The 20,884-nt window shown below is 55.6% G+C and overlaps 2 protein-coding genes across 5 annotated transcripts in view; both read left to right on the top strand.

Moving 5' to 3' along the window:
- The window catches only part of Ift122 (intraflagellar transport 122), a 72,797-nt gene extending 65,045 nt beyond the window's left edge, over nucleotides 1-7,752 (top strand). For 2 of the 4 annotated variants that reach the window (XM_028864005.2, XM_028864004.2), the window contains exons 23-29: nucleotides 2,181-2,281; nucleotides 4,153-4,318; nucleotides 5,045-5,156; nucleotides 5,402-5,527; nucleotides 6,431-6,510; nucleotides 6,829-6,993; nucleotides 7,304-7,752. In XM_028864005.2, the coding sequence (XP_028719838.1) occupies nucleotides 2,181-2,281; nucleotides 4,153-4,318; nucleotides 5,045-5,156; nucleotides 5,402-5,527; nucleotides 6,431-6,510; nucleotides 6,829-6,993; nucleotides 7,304-7,393 (840 nt within the window). In that variant the 3' untranslated portion in view covers nucleotides 7,394-7,752. The remainder of the gene's footprint in view (nucleotides 1-2,180; nucleotides 2,282-4,152; nucleotides 4,319-5,044; nucleotides 5,157-5,401; nucleotides 5,528-6,430; nucleotides 6,511-6,828; nucleotides 6,994-7,303) is intronic. The other 2 variants (XM_028864003.2, XM_028864000.2) reach the window with 1 other exon arrangement.
- Nucleotides 7,753-14,012: 6,260 nt separating this feature from the next.
- Nucleotides 14,013-19,999, top strand: Rho (rhodopsin). The gene is made up of 5 exons (XM_028864082.2): nucleotides 14,013-14,373; nucleotides 15,742-15,910; nucleotides 16,978-17,143; nucleotides 17,255-17,494; nucleotides 18,450-19,999. Exons 1-5 carry the CDS (start codon nucleotides 14,013-14,015, stop codon nucleotides 18,558-18,560), a joined length of 1,047 nt encoding a protein of 348 aa, XP_028719915.1. The 3' UTR covers nucleotides 18,561-19,999.
- Nucleotides 20,000-20,884: the final 885 nt, after the last annotated feature.

Here is a 20,884-nt window from a genome sequence, read left to right as displayed (position 1 = left end):
CCCAGGTGCCACAGAAGAGCCACAGTTAGTACGTGGTAGAGCCTGGCCTTGAGTCCTTACCGACGGCAGTCTGTGCTCCCAGCCTCTAGGATGTGGGTTCCGAGGTGACTCTGGATGCCTCGTGTCACGCTGATGTGTGACCGTGGGAAGTCCTGCACCTCCTCTGTGAAATGGAGAGGATAGGTGGGGTGTCTACGAGGACTCTTGAGTTCACTTTGGAAATGTGGCTCTGGTGCCTGGCATACTTCCGGTGGAAGGTTTACAGCGGCTTTCAGAGCCCACTCACCTCAGTCCAGTGTCGGCCCTCTGGCCCCTCAGAGGCCCTGCTTCCCTGAGTGTCCCTGCCCTTTGTCCACGTTGCTCTCTCACTGTCCTAGTCTCTGGGAAGCATTAGGTCGGTCCCACCGGGCCTGCTGTAGCCCTGGTGCCATTTCTCTGTGCCAGCAGCATCTGTGGGCTCAAGAGGGCTCGTCTTCCATTCAGGCCCCTGTCTCAAACAGCTGAAAAGCTATGAACCAAGGAGCTTGCACCCAACTTGGTGTTGGAGGCAGGCCAGGCCCGGGCATGCTAAGCTGCCTTGGGAGCCCAGCCCTTGGCTCCTGAATTCCCAGCGTGCCTTGCTTCTCCCTGCTGTGTCTGTGCAGGGGTCTTCTCACCTACCAGTGAGCTCTGTTCCTGATGCACATGGTGCTGAGCTAGGGCCACCCTGGGGACCCAGGCTAGCCTCCAGGCCCCAGCTGCTTCCTTGGGCTGGTCCTCCAACCAGTGCCTGTGTGTGACAGTCCCTTTGATGAGGCCTGAACCCAGTGGTGAGCCAGACATGGTCCCTGCCATAAGGAACTCACAGTGTAGTCAGCAGGACGGCCCCTCAAGGGAAAAGCCTGGAGGTGGCTCCTTTGAAGAGGTGGTCCCTCCACCAAGGAGGGGACAGTGCCTGAGAAGAGTAGAGGGAAGGCTTTGTGGCACAGGCTGTGACCAGGGCAGCTGCGGATTTGGCACTGGGCCTGCAGCCCTGCGTAAGAGTGGATCATAAGGTGCCAAAGAGAAACCCAGACCCTTCCAGAGGCCCAGGGCTTCTTTCCTGGGGAGGCCACAGAGTGCCTGGAGTCTTCAAGCTCACACCCAGGAGAGCCCGCGGCTCAAGTTTCTCTCCATTCCTGGAGCCAACAGAAGCTGCAGAGATGTAAATGGGTAAACCAGCATGGTGGCACATACCTGAATCCCAGCACTCAGGAGGTGGAGGCAGGAGGATCATCCTTGGCTACATAAGGAGATCACAGCCAACCTAAGCCAAAGACCCCTTCTCCAAATATAAACAAACAAAAAGGAGGAGGAGAAGGAGGAGGAAAAAAGGAAAATAGGAAGAAAAATGTAATTAGGAATTCAGACGACACTAGAGAGAAGTCGCTGGAGAGAATTTTCTGGGCTCTGAACCAGAGAAGTAGAAAGTCGCTTCTCACAGCTTTGGGCCTCACCGGGGTCAAGCCTGGCGGCCGTTATGAGAGAGCCTGGCCAGACCCTGGGGAGAGCTCCGGGTGGGAGGGGAGCTGGCCGGCCTGCCAGTAGCTGGTGTGGTTTGCACTGTAGCCTGATTACACTGTCAGAACCCCTCAAAGCAGGTCTTCGCCATGCACAGCCCTGTGCATAGAACCTTCCCTGATGGGCTTGACTCTACTTCTGGCAGCCCCTGGGTGCAGCAGGTCTGTTCATTCCACCAGTGGTCATGGAGACCACCGGTTAGAGCCTGGGCCAGCCTGAGCATCATGTGCATTTGGTGGCACAGTTTGCATCAGCAGCTGTTGAGGAACAAAGAAGACTTGCTGGGTCCTGAAGGAAGGGGTTAAGCATCTCACTGGGTCATGTCCTCTCTCCCATAAAGGTCTTGAGCTCAGGAAATGGAGTGGCCCCAGGGACACTGCCGCTGTGAGAAGCACATTCTCTGGGGTTGAGGGGATAAGCCCTGGGTTTGAATCTCATCTCTGCCCCATTCTGGTGGGTGACATGGGCTGTCCTTTATTAGGGCATCACGTCCCTCCTTGGTATAATGTGATTGAAAGTACATAGCCCACGAGCCTGTGTTAAAGGCTAGTGGGGCCAGCCACACTGGCCAGCACACAGTAGGTGCTCAGGGCGCCCTCCTCCTTCCAGTGGGGAATGCCATGCTCTCTCTTTTGCTGCAGGAGGAGCCATTCAGCTTTGACCTCCCTGAAACCCTCTTCAACATCTCCAAGTTCTTGCTGCACAGCCTGACCAAGGCCACCCCCTTGGGCATCTCGAAAGTGTATCCTCCCCCGCCACCCTCCCAGCCCTCTGTCTAATGGCCCCAGTTCTCCACAGAGCACTTTCCTGGCAGAAGTGCCCTCTCTCAGCAGCCACTGGGGAGTGGGGCGAGGCTCAGCTGGGCAGCTGGGCACCCAGTGCCAAGGGGAGATTGGCTTCCAGGGCGGTCTGGCGGCCCCTGACCTGCCGTTCTGGCCAGCACCTTATCCCAGGCCTCCCAGAACTCACAGAGAGGGGTGGGGCTGGGACCAGGACGCCCAGGCAGACCTTCTGCTGGAATCGGGGAGGGGGGCAGTGGGGGGGGCAGGGGGCATGTTAGTGCAGGTGACAAAGCTGCCATCGAGTAGGGGTGGTGACAAGAGGCAAGACCTGTTTCAAGGATAGATACACTGTGTCCAAGAGTAAAATGGAGGTAAGGCTGGGCCTAGCCAGGGACAGCTGCCCAGAGGAGGTTACCTCCAGTGCGCCAGAGTCAGGCCGCGGGGAAGACTATCGAGAGGGTGGGTGGTGTAGCGAGGCCCTGTGAGGTGGGTGTGGACAAGCCCAGCTCCTATGTGGGGTGCTGTGAGTCTACCTCCCCCCCCCCCCCCCGTGAGTCTACTCCTCCCCTGCCAAGAGATACAGCAGGGCCAGAAGCACAGAGGAGAAATGGTCCAACCTTTGACAAGCTGGTCCACCTGGCTCCTGAGGAACGCCTCCCAGAAAAGCACCCCCACTCACCATTAAGAACTCATTTCCACGCCGGGCGTTGGTGGCGCACGCCTTTAATCCCAGCACTCGGGAGGCAGAGCCAGGCGGATCTCTGTGAGTTCGAGGCCAGCCTGGGCTACCAAGTGAGCTCCAGGAAAGGCGCAAAGCTACACAGAGAAACCCTGTCTCGAAAAAAACCAAAAAAAAAAAAAAAGAACTCATTTCCTGGAGGGTCCAGACTCATCGTTTACTCCTCAGGGAAACGCCCCAAACAAAGGGCCTTCACTGTGATAGCCCCTTTCACTGGCAGGTCAGGCTCAGCGAGGGCGTGCCACAGCCGTCCTTGCTACCCTCAGTTCCTGGATCTAACTTGTCTTAAGTTGGGTTGAGTCAGCGTCTTGGCTAACTTGAGTGTCGAGCCTTCCCTGGTGGTGTCCAGTGGAAACATGGAAGTGGCGGCCGCCACATCCCGGGCGTGGAGGCGTTAGAGCGGACCAGCTAGGGAGACACCAGCCCAAGGTGCCGGAACAGTGTTAGAGAGGCCGTGCTGAGGAAGGAGAGCGAGGGCCAAGCTGCTTTCTGGGGAGGCAGGGAGGAGGAGAAGGGCTTGGGCACAGCCAGAATTGGAGGTGACCTCACGTGGCATACAGAGGTTTGTTGTCCTCCGATGAGCTCAGGGGGACCCCAGAGAGCAGGGGAGTCTTGAGTGCTGTGTGGCCCCTGTGGGCCAGTCTACACCAGCTGGAAGGGCAGGGCGGGACAGGAGAACCCCGGTGCCGGGTGTCCTGGATCTGGATTGGCAGGTGCCCAAGGCAGGGGAAGCTACCGGGAGGCCCAAAGAATCTTAAGTCAGGCTATGGCTGTTATCTCAGCACCAAAAGGTTGAGGCTAGCCTAGGCTAAATAGTGAGACCATGATGCCCCCCACCTCTGCAAGAGAGAGAGAGAGAGAGAGAGAGAGAGAGAGAGAGAGAGAGAGAGAGGCCAGAAAAGACCCTGTACTGCCTTTGTCTCTGGAAAAACTCCTGGGCCTTGCCATCCTAGGGACATAGACCTCAAACTGAACAAATATCTCTTCAGTTCCTGACGATGGTCTGCTACCAGCACAAGATATTTTTCCAGCCCAGGGTGGGTGGCATTGGCTCCCTCACCCCTCTGCTGTCCTTAACCTTGCCGATGGCAGGAACACCCTCTTCACACTGGCCAAGCAGAGCAAGGCCCTGGGTGCCTACAAGCTGGCCCGGCATGCCTATGACAAGCTTCGGGGGCTGCAGATCCCCGCGAGGATCCAGAAGTCCATTGAGCTGGGCACCCTGACCATCCGTTCCAAGCCTTTCCATGACAGTGAGGTGAGGGCGTGACTCTGAGCCTGGTCTGGGGTCTGTTTGAGAGATGGCTCTTGTGTTCTCGGGGATCCCCTGCCTGTGTGCTCGTCTGTCCCCTCCTGCTTAGCTGCCCTCTGCCCTCCACTTGGCCTGCTGTGCTCCAGCCCATCCTGACCTGGAGCGCTGTCAGCTCCTCCATGCCCAGAGACTGTCTCTTCCCTCAAGCCTAGCTCAGGGCTGACCCTCTTCCTGGGTGTCCCTGTGCTCCCCCAGGCCGCATCCCAACAGATTTCCTGCAGCATCAACAACCCAGATCTATATAGCCCCGATTTTAAGCTCAGAGCAGGGATTTGTCAATAGGCCTGGGTTCCAATCCTAGGTCTACGACGACCTAGCCATGCCTCAGGCTTCCAGTGCCTCAGTCTCCTGCTCTGTCAGATGGGTGTTTACAAACCCTTCCCCACAGGAGGGCAGAGGCCACTTGTGCAGCATCCGTGGTGTGCCTGACACACTGCCAGAGCCTGGTGAGTGGCAGGAAGTGACAGTGGGTGCAGTTGTTCCCAGGAAGACAGCGTCTGCTGAGGCCTGACGTGGAGGGAGTGTCTGGGTTAGTGGGCCGCAGATGGAGTCTTCAGTTCTGTCTGTAGGTCTCGGCCAGGCTCCCCGCAGCACGCAGTCCTTTGCCCTGGGAGGGAGCGGATGTGTGCACACTTGTGGTTGAGCCTGGGCAGACACGCGCGTGTTTTGTAGGAACTGGTGCCCCTGTGTTACCGCTGCTCCACCAACAACCCGCTGCTCAACAACCTGGGCAACGTGTGCATCAACTGCCGCCAGCCCTTCATCTTCTCTGCCTCTTCCTACGGTGAGCCGCTCCCTTGTGCATAAGCCGATGCCACCGTGCCTTCCATGCAGAAGTGCTGTCAGGAGCCCGAGCCGGGGCCCAGCATGTCCCCAGCCAGAAGTCCCGCTCTCATCATAGTGACCAGCCAGGCTCCATTGTGCCCTCTGGGAGGCTGCAGGAGCTGCTGTGGGGAGGGGGCACGCTCTGGTGTGAGTGACAGTCCCCCGCTCCCCGAGGCTATCCTCCAGCCCCTCCCTGTCCCGCAGAGGTCCTGCACCTGGTGGAGTTCTACCTGGAAGAGGGAATCACCGACGAAGAAGCTGTTGCCCTCATCGACCTGGAGGCGCCAAGACACAAGAGGGAGAGCAAATGGCAGGAGGCGACAAGCAACGGTATCCTGCGCTCCAGGCCCGGGCCAGGCAGGGCAGGGCCTCGTGTGGTCTGTGCCAGCAGGCAGGGACGGAAGGAATCGGATCCAGAAAGACTGGAGGTCCCCACGCAGTGAAGACTAATATCAGAGCCTGTAGGCACAAGGAGAGGGGCACCGTCATCTTCCTGGGAGGTCCCCGACCCTGTTCATGAAGGCACCGATCCTGCCTCTGGCCCACACAGCTAAGCAGAGGGAGTAGTGTGTATTCTTGAGGGACCCCCAGATTTCGACTCAGGTAGCTTTTCATGCAGTGGTAGCAGTCACTACTCAGGCTGAAGCCCCTGGATGTCCACCCTATTCTCGTGGAGGCCTCGCTGTCCCCCGATTCTGCTGTCCGAGTGCTTCGTCCTTAGGTAGTTAGAGGTGGCTGCCAGTAGTATGGCTGAAACCCTAGGACGCTGGACCCCTGTGGGTATTTTAGCATCCTTGGTGCTCCTCACTGGAACAGTTGGCCATACCCACCTAATCCCTACATGAGGCCCTCCTGCCTCTGCCTTATACCAGCTCCATCGCCACTGGGCAGCGGGAAGGGTGGTAGGACTGACTGGATTCCGAAAGGGTTTTTGCCCTTCGTTCCATGGCTGTGACTGCTGAGTTTCTCAGGCTGCAGCTGGGCCTCTGCTCCCCACACTGTGAGCCATGGAGGATAGGGAAGCAGTTGGTCCCCATGGGGCCCCTTCTCTCCTCTGGCCCGTGCCCTTCTCCCCATCTTCCACCTGGAGGCCTCTCCCAGCCACTGTACCACTCCCCCAAGTCTGTGAGAGAGGTCAGCCCTGGCTGAGCTCCTGGGAGTGAATTGTGGGCTGGAGGGTGGTGCCTGTGCCTTACTGGACCTCCAGCTCTATCCTTGACCAGAACCCTCCAGGTTCCCAGACACTGAGGCTGGATGAGACCGTGAACTCCCTAGGAGATGATGACCCGTTCACAGCCAAGCTGAGCTTTGAGGTGAGACGCCTCAAGAGTGGGAGGGTGCTGAGAGGCCTGGTGGAGAGCCATCCCGTACTTCCCCCAGGCACACAGGGACCCTCAGGTAGTGTGGCAGTTAGCTACAACTTCAGACATGGCAGTGGGAAAGAGAACTGGACAGCTCCCTGTGGTGACTGAGTGGTTCCAAGGCCACTTCAGTGCTGGTGTGGTGTGGTGTGGGGGGGTGTCACTGTCAGGGCTGCCTGGAGTTGAGATGTGGTGGTGTCCCTTTGGCCACCAAGGATCCTAAGATCAGGCCAAGGATACAGCAGCACCCATGTCCATCCCCCCTCACAGCAAGGTGGCTCCGAGTTCGTGCCCGTGGTGGTGAACCGGTCAGTGCTGCGTTCCATGAGCCGAAGGGACGTTCTCATCAAGCGCTGGCCTCCACCGCTGCAATGGCAGTACTTCCGCTCGCTGCTGCCCGACGCCTCCATCACCATGTGCCCCTCCTGCTTCCAGGTACCCAGCCTGCCACTGGCAGGCTCTCCTGCCCCTCCGTTCTTAGGATCTCCCTTGGGAAGCCGGGCGGGTAGGGGGAGGAGCGTGAGCTGGCCTCAGCCTGCTCTTTACATCTGCCCAGCTGGCTGCGGTGCACCTTACCTGGTTCCCTGGATGAGGGGTGATGTACCTGTGGACTTCGTTCAGAATAAAGAGCCCTCCAGTCCTACAGGTCTGCTGCAGTTGGCAGCACCTCACTGCTTAGCTGTTTCTTCCCGGGGCTTAGGGCACCTGGCCCTGCTTCCCTGCGTCATGGGCTGTCTCTCCTCAGATGTTCCATTCGGAGGACTATGAGCTGCTGGTCCTCCAGCATGCCTGCTGCCCCTACTGCCGGAGACGCATCGACGACACTGGCTCGTGAGCCCTGGGACCACCCGCTCCCCTGGCCTCCTTGCTGTCCCCAGACTGTAGAGGAGAAAGAATTAAACCCTCAGAATGTGTCTCCTGCCCAGATGAAGTTTGTATATTGGGGAGGGGCCTCGCCTTGTGTAACCACAGATTTCCTATTTATGGCATTTCATGCCTTGTAAATAGCGCCAGGAGATGCAGAAGAGAACGTACATATATTTTCTAAGAAAAAAAAAATCTGTTACTTTCAGAAGGGCTCAAGTGTTCATGGCAGCCTGCTGGAGTCCACAGATCTGTCAGACCGTTACCGTGAACACTTTGCCAACAGATTGCCTCAATAACGACAAATAAAAGGGCTACTCGTTTTCATCAGTGTCTGCGTTTTAGCAAATCCTCATATTGTCTGCAACTTAATTTCCTTATGTAAAAGTGCACCTGTTTCTAATTTGATCCGAAAGGAACATTGCTTTTTCGTGCTTTTAAAACGTAATCGAATCAAATGGCAGCATGAGGAGGGGCAGGGACATGGATGGTTTTGTTGTTTATTTATTTTGTTTGAATGAGGATCCATTTTGACAAGAAAATAAGATGCCTGCCTCCAATGAACAGTCTTGTCCTTGGAGCTCCTGGAGCCCGCCCTGTACACCAGTCAAGGGTCCGCTTCCACAGGATATCAGCCTTGTGGCTCCTCCCCTTCCTTCCGGGGCATGAGGCTTGGGGGGTCCAGTTGGGATCCAAAGAATGTCGGGGAAGGGTGTCAGGCAGAATCTGGAAGGAGAATCATACACACTGGGCACCTCTGTGCAGCCGCAGCCCCCGTCCCGGTCATGACTAGAAGAGCAGCAGGTGTTAGGGCCCTTGGGCTTCCAGCTTTGAGTGGGCACCTAGAGTTGTAATCTCTGAAGTCCTTCTGCATGCCACCTGCCCAGGGACAGGCAGCAACACCCGCCTCCCCACCACACACACAGTATCTTAACGGGCGGGAGCAGGGAGACTGAGCGGCTGGGAGCCATGCTGAAGACCTCCTTGTGAGGCTGGCAGTAGCATGCCCACTGCTGGGGTGAGAGGTGAGGGTAGAGTGAGCGACAGAGGTGAGGCGTGGTCCAGGCCCTCCCCACCCCCTCTGCCTCTGTGGAGATGAAGGAAGGAGCCAGGCAAGGTCCAGGCCCTCCCCCCACCCCCCTCCCCCGCCTCTGGAAATGATGGAGGGAATGAAGGAGGGAGCCAGACAGTTGTGCCAACACAACTCCTCCGTCGAGTGTCTAATTGCTTATGATCATGCATGCTCTCTCTCGCACTAAACATTTATTAATGTGTTAGGATTTCCATTAGCGCGTGCCTTGAACTGAACTCATTTGCATATGGCTGGGGAAGAAGTGGGGTGAGGGAGGAAACAGCGCCAGCTACCCAACGGGCGTCAATCACAGTGACAGATCAGATGGTCTGTGGCTGGTGGGGGGGTGGGGTGGGGGGTGGGGGGCTGTCTGAGACGCCGGCATGCATCCTCTCAGCCCATCACACAGAAATTCAGGAAGAGTCCTGCTGGGAGCCAAGCCCCTGAGGCTGAGCCTGGCCACAGCTCCAGTTCTTGCTGAAGCATCGTCATGTCTGGTCTGAGCAGCCTCGAGGGGTGCCCACACAAATAGGGAAACTGAGGCCCAGAGGCACTCTCTGGTTGAGCACACGGACCTGCTGAACCAAAGTTGGACCCACACCCTTACGCAGCCTTCACACTGAGCCCCGCTTCCTGCTTCTTCCCTTCTGGATCCCATTTCCACCTCCGTACACAAGGCCCTTCAGCTTGGATGTGGAGTTTTCAGCCATAGCCAGCATCTGCGAATGGAGCCCACAGTGACCCTGACTGAAGGAAGTTAGGAAAGGGAGCTGGAGGTGCCAGTTCTGTCAGGAAGGAGATGGGATCAGGGAGAGGTGACGGCTGGAGCCCCAGAGCTTGGTAAGACTGTCAGGGCTTGTGTACTGATGCTGTGTGTCATGTCCACTGTGAGGAAGAGGAAGATGGCAGCTGACTGGCTGGGCCATACCAGGCAGAGTGTCTGTGGGTCTCCACCCCTTAACCTTTCCCTCCACATGGCTGCGGAAGCTAGGTGTCCCCTTGGCTGTGCCTCTTCCCTGGCCTGGGCTTTACACAGTGATGGCAGGGGCATTGCGACCACCACCAGGCAAGCCCCCCATCTGTTGTTGCCTGTTTTTGCCTCTTAACTCTCTTGGAGGCCCGCCACTCAGCTCCCAAATAAATCACACACAGAGAGATTTAGTCTTTCTTATAAATGCTCAGCTTTAACTTGGCTTGTTTCTAGCCAGCTTTTTTTAACTTAAATTATCCCATCTACCTTTTGCCTCTGGGCTTTTTCCTTTTCTTCTGTATATCTTACTTTCACTCTTACTCCATGGCTGGCTGGGTGGCTGGTCCCTGGAGTCCTCCTCCTACTCTCGCTCCTAAATCTCTTTTTTCTCTCTTTTTCTTCTCTTTAAGCTCTCTGCCTGCCAGCCCTGCCTATCCCTTCTCCTGCTTTGCTATTGGCTGTTCAGTTCTTTATTAGGCCAATCAGGTGTTTTAGACAGGCACAGTAACACAGCTTCACAAAGTTAAATGCAGCATAAAAGAATGCAACACGGAGTTGGGGATTTAGCTCAGTGGTAGAACGCTTGCCTAGCAAGCGCAAGGCCCTGGGTTCGGTCCTCAGCTCTGAAAAAAAAAAAAAAAGAATGCAACACATCTTTGCATCATTAAAGAAATGTTCCACAGCATAAACAAATGTATCACATCTTAAAATAATATTCCACAACACCCACCCTGGGACTGCTCCCTCATCCCTCATCCTGACTCCAAACGCCTTCTGAGAGCACAGGAACGATTGTGCTTCTTCCTGCCTGTGACTCACAGTGGCTGGTCAGTGTCAGCCAGCCCCCAGGCTCTGAGGCTACCCTCTGAGGTGTGCAGGACCTGGTCACCTGTGCTCCCGTGAGACTTAATTTCCTATAGATTCTGTCTGAAAGGCTGCTAAGGCCAGAGGCCCCCCGGGCTCTGCCCCAGAGTTGGGCGTTCCTCTGCTTTGCCTCTTGCTGGCTCTAGTTCACACAGCTAAGGCAGAGCGGAACAGGGTGGGTGGGGCTCAGAACAAATGGCTGCTTCTCCCTGGTCATCCGTCTGCCGCCCTGAGACGGCACAGCACTCAACACAATAGAGAGAGACTGGACGCCTGTCTCCTTCCAGGTTCCCTGGCCGTCCTCAGCAAGGCCCTGGTGACATGGCCAGGAAGACTAAGCCACAGGTGAGAAGAGAAGGAGGGCCTGCTGACCCAGCAGCACTTTTCCTTCTGGGGCTTAAGAGCTATTAGCGCTGGTGGCTTAAGTCCCTAATCCTCCATTCAGTGCCCTGTGACTGCCCGTACTGCTGAGCGGCCAGCATGGCGGTAGCTAGCCTCAGAGATAGCTTCCCTGGGTCCTGGCATCCAAGCACCTCACACTTCTTCATAGCCCAGTCTTAGTAACCCACACTCCTGAGAGGACGAGAACCCAGGCTGCAGGTCACCAGACTCCGGACTCCACCTCCGTGGAGGGTTCCTAGCCTACAGGGATGGTGTGTCTTGAACACCTACTACTGTGGGCCAAGAGCTGAACACACAGAAAAAACGGGCTCAGCTGACCTGCATTCCAGATATACGAATGAGTTTGGTTCAGTAGGAGGACAACAAGACGGTCTGCATCAGTGGTTCTCACCCCACAACTCAGCTTCCAAATGCTGCGACCCTTTAATACAGTTCCTCATGTTGTGGTGACCCCCAACCATGAAATGATTTTGTTGCTACTTCATAACTGTAATTTTGCTACTGCTATGAGTCGTAATGTAAATGTCTGATATACGACCCCCAAAGAATTTGTGAACCACGGGTTAGGAACCACTGGTCTGGCTGGTGAGAAGGCAGTTAGCAGACAAGCCACGCCGTGGGGCCCAGCCCTGGTGTGGAGAGTGGCGGTAGTAGCTGTCCTTGGAGACCTGAGAGAGGAGCAGGACTGAGGTGACAAGTCCCATCAGCCTGCGGGGGCAGGTGTTCGGGAAGGGGGGCCCCTGCGCTGGCTCAGGGCCTGAGTGGGACATCAAGGGGGTGCAGAGGAGCCAGGGCACATCAGTTGTCCCGGTGGGGACAGCGGGCTGGGAGCAGTCTGTATATGGTTGTTGTGCCCCGGGTTTCCCAGGCCCAGCAACAGAGGCCCAGAGGGCAAAGTGGGATTTTCCAGGGTATCCTGGTGACTATGAGACACAGGTTAGATAGAATCTGTGCCTCCTCTTGGATGACCACTGCTTCATCTGAGCCCATGTGACACAGCGCAGGCCCTTTCCTCTAGTGACTTGCTTTGTGGAGGCAGAGAGGCCAACTGTGTTGACGGGGGAAGGAGACGGCAGTAGAAACCCACAGAACTTTGTGGACTGTGTGATGATAGCCCTGGCAGTTGCTGGCCAATCACGTGACCTCAGTGGCTCACTGTGGACTCCAGGCCTCGGTCTCTGTAAGTGAAGATGCATAGGCAAATCAGAGCTGATGACTTCTAATGACCATCTCAACTCTGAACTTGTCTCACTGAAGCAACAACACTGTATAGACCCCGGTGTCCCCTCATCTCAGTGACAGCTTTCAACCTGTGACGTTGCATCTGTTAACCCACCTTAGAGAGAGGCAGCGCTTCCCCAGGAGACCTGCCCACTCACTCACTCACTCACTCACTCACTCACTCACTCACTCACTCACCTACTCACCCACCCACCCACTCACTGGGTCAGCAGGTGTTTACCAAGCTCCTACTGTGTCCAGTCTGCCCTGCAGGTTCACATTAGAGCCCAGGGCATGGGCAAAGCCCCTGAGGACAGCTTCCCGGCTGTCCCCAGCATGAGCTGGCTGCCAAGGCTGCTGACGTGCTGCTGAGCTGGGTGGGGGTCAGGGTAGAACTGGGGGTGACCCCCAGGGTCATGTCAGACGCAAAGCCTCCACCTTGACCTCATGAATATTGGTCTTAATCACCAGGCCAAGCTCCTTCAACTGCTAGAGGCCAGCTCCCAACCCGACACACATGCCGGTGCTGTGTCCCTCTTCTCCAATCGGGACCGGCAGGAAACGGGGTTGCTTTCCCGAGCAGACAGAGCTAGGAATCCCAGGTGTGAAGAGACCGAGCAAGACAGAGCCTAAGGGCCCTGAGGCTCCGAGGCGAACACTTCCCTGACCAGGCTCCTACCCAGCTCCAGGGCCTGGGTCCCTGTGTGGCAAGTGGCATGGCGTTTTCTCCCATCATCAGCTCTTAACCTTCACTTTCTCAGAGAAGTCTTCAGAAGCTATGGTCTAACTTCGGCATAGCGGGAACTTTCCTTCTGTTCTTTGCTAGCCCTTGTAAGGGCTACTCACCACCATCTCCCTCATGGGGTGCTAGCTTCTTGCAGCCCGTGCTTTCTTGTCTCCTGTGGGCCCCCAGAATGAAACCCCTTGCCTGGGACTTAGTGGGTACTCCAGGCTCGTGCCAACTGGACAGTGGTCCTAGAGTAATCTGTACAGGGGGGCCTCCGGGAACCCCAGCTACATGGCAGAGATGCTGGACTCATATCCTCAGACACCAGGCTAGTCCAGGACCAGCCTCCCCCCAGATTGGCATCCCCAGCAGACCAGTAGCAGTATCTCTCAGCCTGCACAGGGGTCTGAAGACCTGAAGCCCCAGGTCTCTAGTCATCCTCTCTGGCCCTGGGATTCACCCAGCTGTATGGCCGGTGCTTTCTAGATAAGGCAGAACTTCTTAGGCCCTGGCCATGGCCTCCAGGCCCCACACACTCACCTAAATAACCTGGCAGCCTGCTTCCTCACGCGGGGTCCATGTCCTGCCCCACCTGAGCAGGCCATCCCCGCCTCCATAGCCTATGGTCATCCCTCCCTGGACTGGAATGTGTTTCTTCCTCTGGCGGAGTCTTGCTCAGGCCAGAAGCACTCTGAGCAGGGCCATGGCCTCCTCCTTGATCTCCCAGGTGGCTGGCTCATAAATGTTTAATGAACAAGTGAGTGAGCAAATTCCAATTGAATGCAACAAATCGTTATCGAGCTGCTGGGCCTCGGGTGGGGTGGGGTGAGATGGGTGGTAATGGACCGAGCTGACTGTGCTCAGATCTGTCCAAATGAGCTAGTGCCAGGGCCGGGGCGTTGGGAAGGGATGGGGTAGGTGAGTTCAGGACGTCATTGTCAGTTGTAATCATACAGAGAAATGGACTTAGGGTCCTAAGACCCCAGTCCCAGCCTGAGGCCACCAGACTGACATGGGTAGAAAATTCCTGGGGGACTCTGGGGAAGACAAGAGGAGACACTCTTCCCTTACTCAAGGACCTCCACCCGGTGTCACCTTGGCCCCGCTGCAAGCCAATTAGGCCCCAGTAGTCGCAGTGGGATTAGTATTCTTAGTATGATATCTCCCAGATGCTGAATCAGCCCCTGGCTTAGGGAGAGAAGGTCACTTTATAAGGGTCTGGGGGGGGTTGGTGCCTGGAGTTGTGCTGTGGGAGCTGTAGGTGGCTGAGCTCGCCAGGCAGCCTCCGTCTCTGTTGACGAACAGTCCGTGGGGCAGCCTCGAGGGCCGCAGCCATGAACGGCACGGAGGGCCCCGATTTCTACGTGCCCTTCTCCAACATCACGGGCGTGGTGCGCAGTCCCTTTGAGCACCCACAGTACTACCTGGCTGAGCCCTGGCAGTTCTCCATGCTGGCAGCGTACATGTTCCTGCTCATCGTGCTGGGCTTTCCCATCAACTTCCTCACACTCTACGTCACCGTACAGCACAAGAAGCTACGCACGCCGCTCAACTACATCCTGCTCAACTTGGCCGTGGCTGATCTTTTCATGGTCTTCGGAGGATTCACCACCACGCTCTACACCTCACTGCACGGCTACTTCGTCTTTGGGCCCACGGGATGCAACGCCGAGGGCTTCTTCGCCACACTGGGTGGTATGAGCAGAGGGACTGGGGTGTAGGATGGGAGCCAAGGGGGCATGAAAGGGCCTAGGGAGGGTCTGCAGCCCGGTGGGTCTCTCTCCCACTCCTCTTCAATCGCTGTCGTCCCAAGGCCTTGCTTATTCATTGACAACACTGTGATGCTGAGCTAGGCTGCTGTTTAGAGCGAACATTGAACGCTCATCTGTCTCCTTTTGAGTAATGCAAGAAACGGGGGTTTAGAGAGGTCAAGGGCTCACTGGGAGCCATGGTGTGTGAGGGTATCCTATGAGGCAGCTGAGCTGGGGCAGGCTCAGATTGAGCACCAGGATGAGCTAGAAAAGGCACACAGGTCCAGGTCCTTCATGAGTGTCCCTGGTCCAGGTGACGATTGGATCAGTGTACTGGGCATCTATGTGACTGCCTTTCCAGCCCTGTTGGCCTCCATCACTGGGAATCTCAGAGGAGTCATTTGTTTCTCTTCTTTTTCTTTCTACCTTTGGGGGAGGGGCACAGTCTCGTAGTCCAGACTGGCCTTAAACTATGTGGCTGAGGATGCACTTGAACTCCTGATCCTCCTGCCTCAGCTTCTCAAGTGCTGGGATCACAGGCGTGGACTGCCTTGCCACACCAGGGGTTTCCAAACATTTTCTCTCACTTGGCTGGAAAGTCAGTGAGGCTGTCACAGGAAAATGGAGCCTGTGGAGCCGAGGAAGCTGAGCCAGGGAGCAGCAGAAAGACCCATTTAGAGATGTGGCAGGGCCAGAGTCAGAGTCGGGGTCCCCCAACTGGAACCCAGTGATGTCACCAGTAGATGTAAGAGGAAACAGGAGAAGCGGGCATGACAAAGCCCAAAGCCAGGTCCAGCTTGCACAAGTCCCAAGGACGCTGTCTTATCTCCCCCTTGCCCAGGTTGCTGCCTTGGTGGCACTGTTGGGCATCTCTGTTACCGTCTGTGACCACAGCCCCCCAGTCTCTGGACAAGCTAGGGTGACATACTAGTCAGCTTGTCTCACGGGGTCAGGCCCAGGCCACACCTGTCGTCCAGAAATTCTTGTTGGTAGCACTCCATTACTTCTCTCCCTGCTAAAGCACTAGCCAGTGTGTGGCCCGAAGCCACAGGTCCAGCCCTTCTGTGGCAGTGTCTCTCATGATCCGAAAGCTCTAACCAAACGGAAGGGCTCTTGGTTCTCTAGAGTTCCTTTGCTCACTTCCTCTGGCACATGGATTCTTCATCCGCCTCTGTCTTCCTGGCTAGTCCAAATTCACTGCATCTCTAAGGCCTGACTCAAGTCTCAATGCAGAGGCTTCCATGCTGTCTTCTCTGGGGCTGTTAGCTCGTCAGAGCTGGAGGACTGATGGCTATCAACAACTACCTTACAGGTGAAATCGCCCTGTGGTCCCTGGTGGTCCTGGCTATTGAGCGATATGTAGTGGTCTGCAAGCCCATGAGCAACTTCCGCTTCGGGGAGAACCATGCCATTATGGGTGTGGTCTTCACCTGGGTCATGGCGTTGGCCTGTGCTGCTCCTCCACTCGTCGGCTGGTCCAGGTAATGGCACTGAGCATTGGATCTGGCAAGGCCTTTGTGGGATTCCCATTCAGAACACAGAGCCTGTGGGCTGGTTCCATTATATTACACAGTCTTGCCCCTAAAACTATCCTGGTGACTTTCCTAGGCCAAGCGAGGTCTAGGCAGGGGCGGAAGGAGGGGAAGTCGTGGTACAACAAGTCTGATTTTATCTCTGAGCCCCATGGCAAGGGGAACCCTGGACACCCCAAACCTTCACCTTGGCCGAGCCCCTAATCCTCAGCTAAGCCAAGACCAAACTACAATCCTCTTTGGTTGAGTTCTCCTGGGCATGGGGCAGCTTTCCCTGACCTTGGACCCCAGCACCACAGGGAAGCTGAACCTTCCCAACACGCATGGTGTCGTTGTAGCCTCAGGAGCTGGGTCCCATCCAACCTCTAGGTCACCATCTCCAAATGTAGGCACGATAAGATAGGGTAGGGATAGTGGTTTGGTACCCAGAAGCCTCGGATCTCCCTTCTCTCCTCATATCTCTTCCCCATCCTCTGGGAGCCCACCTAGTGGTCCTTGCTGAATCAGAGCCCATCACCCCATGCTGCCCTTTCCACATCCTCATCTGCTTGACTCGGCAAGCCTGTACACATACACTCAACGGACAGTCTAGGGTTTCTGAATGCAGCCCAGTGTCGCCATCCTCAGACACGATCACAGCATCCTCGTTTCTAGAAGCTGCACCAAGTCCCGTAGATGGTAGCAAACCCATCCTTAGTGTAGAACGCGTTGCGGTTGCTAGGAGACGCACATCTTCAAACTGCTGCATTTACAGGACAGGCCTCCACCCTCCTCCCCAGCACCCTCTGCCAACTCACTTAAACCACCAAAGGGCAGCAGGCTGGTGGGAAAGAGCGGTGTGGTCAAATGGCAGGAAGCTTGAGAGTCGCCCTCAGGGCAGAGACGGATAGGTCTCACCTGGCAATGGGGCCAGCAGGTAACGATACCATGCTTCCCAAGGCCTGCAGGAGCTCCAGCCTCCTCCAGCTGAGCGTGTGTTCCCTTCCAACCCTATCGTCCCTTGCACCGACCCTCAGGTACATCCCCGAGGGCATGCAGTGCTCGTGTGGGATTGACTACTATACGCTCAAGCCCGAGGTCAACAATGAGTCCTTCGTCATCTACATGTTCGTGGTCCACTTCACCATCCCGCTGATCGTCATCTTCTTCTGCTATGGGCAGCTGGTTTTCACAGTCAAGGAGGTATGAGTGGGGGCCTCAGTGTGTGTGCCCAGGCCCACGCTGGCTGGCCAGAGCTGGGTGCCAAGGTAAGTATGGAGCCCACAGGCTGGACACAGGTCTGTACCCCTGTAGGCGGCTGCCCAGCAGCAGGAGTCAGCCACCACGCAGAAGGCAGAAAAGGAAGTCACCCGCATGGTCATCATCATGGTCATCTTCTTCCTGATCTGCTGGCTTCCTTACGCTGGTGTGGCCTTCTACATCTTCACCCACCAAGGCTCCAACTTCGGCCCCATCTTCATGACCCTGCCGGCTTTCTTTGCCAAAAGCTCCTCCATCTACAACCCGGTGATTTACATCATGATGAATAAACAGGTACCTGGGATGGCCGGGTGGGGGTGGGGAGTGAGGGGAAGGATGGGGAGGGGAGGGGATGGGGCAGGAGAGAGGCTCTGCCTAGGCCGCTGGCAGGCTGTGAGCTCTCAGGTCGGCGACCTCCCAGTCTCGGGGTAACCTGGGAGTAAGCCCTCCAGGTGGCCTGGCACCTGCTCCTATGAAATACATCTGACCAATCATTCTGGAAGTCTGCTTTGCAAGTCAGTCAGAAGTCAGGCACACACCCGTAATCTAAACACCAAGGCAGGCAGATCCTGAAATCCAGCCTGGGCTACATGGTGATGTGTATCCCCCCTCCAAAACAGGGTGTGGCTGTGCACCTCTCTACCCCAGCATTCAGGAGGCTGAAGCAGGCAGGGCAGAAGTTCAAAGCTACCTTTGACCATACAGTGATCTGGCAGCCAACCTGGACTGCATGCAGTCTGTCTCAAAATATAACCAGAAAATGTCAAGTAGTTACAAGACTGGGAATGGAATGATTTCACTGTTTGCAAAGCTGAAGAAGTTTCTAAAAATGTTAGAACTGGGAGAAGAGGGAACAAGCCGCTGTTAAAAGCCAAGGTCTCTCTGCAGAAAAGGATGTGGTCTCTGGACTTAGACTCTGGGTTCATGTCCTAGCTCTGCCACATTCAGACTGTGTGACCTAGGGAGTCAGAAGTCTCCCTCTCTGGGCTTTGGTTTTTCTATTTGCAGGGAAGGGCCAAATCCTAATTACAAGAGATCAGTCACAGAAGGTCCTAAGCATTCACAGGACACGGCGGAATATCATTTGATGAAAACCCTTGTGCTGGGTTCCGGGCATCTCTCGTGGTGGGGCAGCACACACTTAGCAAGCTCCCCCGAGGAGCCAGTGAGGGGACATGCTGTGGGTGGAGGGCTGAAGATGGGCGGTGGGTGGGGGGCCTAGTCCTGACTGGCACCCTCTGCCTTCCAGTTCCGGAACTGCATGCTCACTACCCTCTGCTGTGGCAAGAATCCCCTGGGTGATGATGAGGCCTCTGCCACTGCCTCCAAGACGGAGACCAGCCAGGTGGCCCCAGCTTAAGCCTGGCCAGAGACTGTGGCTGACTGTAGGAGTCTCCTGTCCCAACCCACCCCAGCCACAGCCCCCACCAGGAGCAGCACCCGTTGGAATGAGGTCATGCGGACTCCCTCAGTGTTTTTTTTTTTTTTTTTCATTGTTGTTAATCGATTTATAAAAGAAAACTGAGGCTCCCCAATCAACAGGAACAGCTCAAGAAAGGACATCCATCCACTAAGACCCCCAACCTGGAGTCCCCAGTTCCCAGGGGCCAGTGGGATCTGTAACCCTTCCCTCTAGCTTGTCTCTCAAAAACATGGCAAGTGTCCCAGCTTAGGGCTAAGTGTCTAGGACAGAATGGAGCACACAGTAGCTGATTAATAAATGGTAGCCGGATGAAGGGAGGAATGAGTCACTGAATGAGTGGAAATGTGTGTGAGAGGATTGATGAGGGGAACATGTATGTCCTCAGGTGCCCAACCTGGTAGATCCAGTCAATGTTTGGCTGGAATCTATAGGCAATTGTTCTTACACCCCTCCCCTGGTTTTCTCCCCCAGTTCCCATATGGAAATCCCAAATCCCAGGCCCTGATAGCATTTGGCTGCTTCAAAGACAGAGAGATGGAGACAGGGAGAGGGAAGGAAGGAGGGAGAGAGAGAGAGAAAGAGAGAGAATGTGTGTGCCCGTATGTGTGTGTGTGTGTGTATGTGTGCAAATACTTTGTATATAAACAGCACAGCTGGTAGTTGCATTACAAATAATATCAATTAATAGAATTAATTAACCATCCTGTTAGTCTCTGCTTGTTAGTGACTGCTTGGGAATTGGCTGGGCCCAAGCACTCAGTCAGGGTGTTTCCCCCAGCCCCAGTAGACTTTAACCAGTGACCTAGGCCTTCAGGCTGCACAGGGCTGGATCTGGATCACAGAGATGGCAATAACAGCAATGTGGGTTACAGCCATTAGGACTGAGAAAGCATTGTGGCCAGGGCTCTCAGGCAGGGCCTGGGTCTTTCCTCCAGTGTGGCATCCTTGGTTCATGTCTTCCAATCCTACTGGCCTGAGACCCAGCCCTTCTTCTTGACTTCTGGACACATTTGCTCTCCCACACCAGCAACCAGGTAGCAACAGTTTCAGGCCAGTATGGAGTTCTAGAAGCCATGCTTATCTGCCACCCTCAAGGAATGGCTTAGTCCCTGATGACATCCTTGTTCGGAAGAGCTCAGAAACACAGTGTGAGACCTGGCCTGACCTCCTCCCTAAAGTGCTCATGAATCCAGTTCCTAGCTCCCTTGCTGCTTTCCTTAGCATTTGGTGTTTTCTTCATCCCAGAGAGTCTCGGGTTTGAGGTCAACAGGAACACTGGGGGCACCAGAACTGAGCAGCTTCAGTCTGCATGCCTCCTCCTCAGAACCACAGCTGGGCCCCCAGCAGGTCCAGTTCTGCCTGGGGATGGAGGCAAAGGGGGGCATTAAAAGCTCAGCTCCTCACTCGGTGGCAGTGGTGGTCTGTTGCTCTCGAGCTCTTTACTTACAAAATGAATGGAAACTGGGAAGCTCCTGTGATCCCTGTCCAGGGAGGGCTAGACTGTGTGGGGACCGCAGTCCAGGTCCCTGGAGAATGTGATAGAGCAGCTTCATCAATCTGAGAAACTCAGCTTGGGTGGGGTAGAGACATGGTGACCTCTTTAAGCCTCTGTATCTGCAAAGAAGAGATTAGACCTGCCCTTGAAGGGATTAGATTAGAGCTAAGGGACTTATGTGGCCAGCCCACTTCCTGGCATGCTGAAGGTGTTGGTACACTCTGGAATTCTAGGCCTTGGCTCAGAGCTGCCCTTACCAGGACAGCCCCACCTAGCAAGGGGATGGGACAGAGCCTCAGATGTGGAGTGACAGACAGTTCCTCCAAGGAGGAAAGAGTGCCAGGGCCCGGGATGGAAGCCCCTCAGTGCTGTGGTGGCCAAGGGCAGGGGACAGTAAAGGGTTCTCTTCTATGCTGTCTCAATGGGTGATATCAGTGAGGGTTCATTTGGTCACAAGTGACAGGAAATCCAAACTAGCTGCTGAAACAGAGAATGATCTCATTGGCTTGTAGACATGAAACCACCTCCCCTCCGCTTCAGGCTGGCTGGATGTAGAAACTCAGACCTGTGACCCTCTGTGTCTCTCTTTTGTGTTGACTTGACTCACAGGCCTATCCCTAGAAGTGGCAGAATTGTCTGCAGTCCTAGGGCCAGCAATCCCTCCAGAAAGCAGCTTTCCTGCCCCTTATAACCATGGTGTCAGATCAGGTTCTTATTGGGCAGATCTAGTTCACCTGATTGTCCCTAAGCCAATCAGCATGTCTAA

The sequence above is a fragment of the Peromyscus leucopus genome, chromosome 3 (genome assembly GCF_004664715.2).
Source record: "Peromyscus leucopus breed LL Stock chromosome 3, UCI_PerLeu_2.1, whole genome shotgun sequence".
NCBI lineage: Eukaryota > Metazoa > Chordata > Mammalia > Rodentia > Cricetidae > Peromyscus > Peromyscus leucopus.
Note: the sequence above shows the minus strand (reverse complement) of the source record. Positions and strands in the feature narration are given on the sequence as shown.

Coding starts and splice junctions, on each gene's coding strand:
- Rho (XM_028864082.2), top strand. CDS start 14,013: ATGAACGGCACGGAGGGCCCCGATTTCTACGTGCCCTTCTCCAACATC. Junction 14,374..15,741: donor CTTCTTCGCCACACTGGGTG/GTATGAGCAGAG, acceptor ACTACCTTACAG/GTGAAATCGCCCTGTGGTCC. Junction 17,144..17,254: donor TGGTTTTCACAGTCAAGGAG/GTATGAGTGGGG, acceptor GTACCCCTGTAG/GCGGCTGCCCAGCAGCAGGA.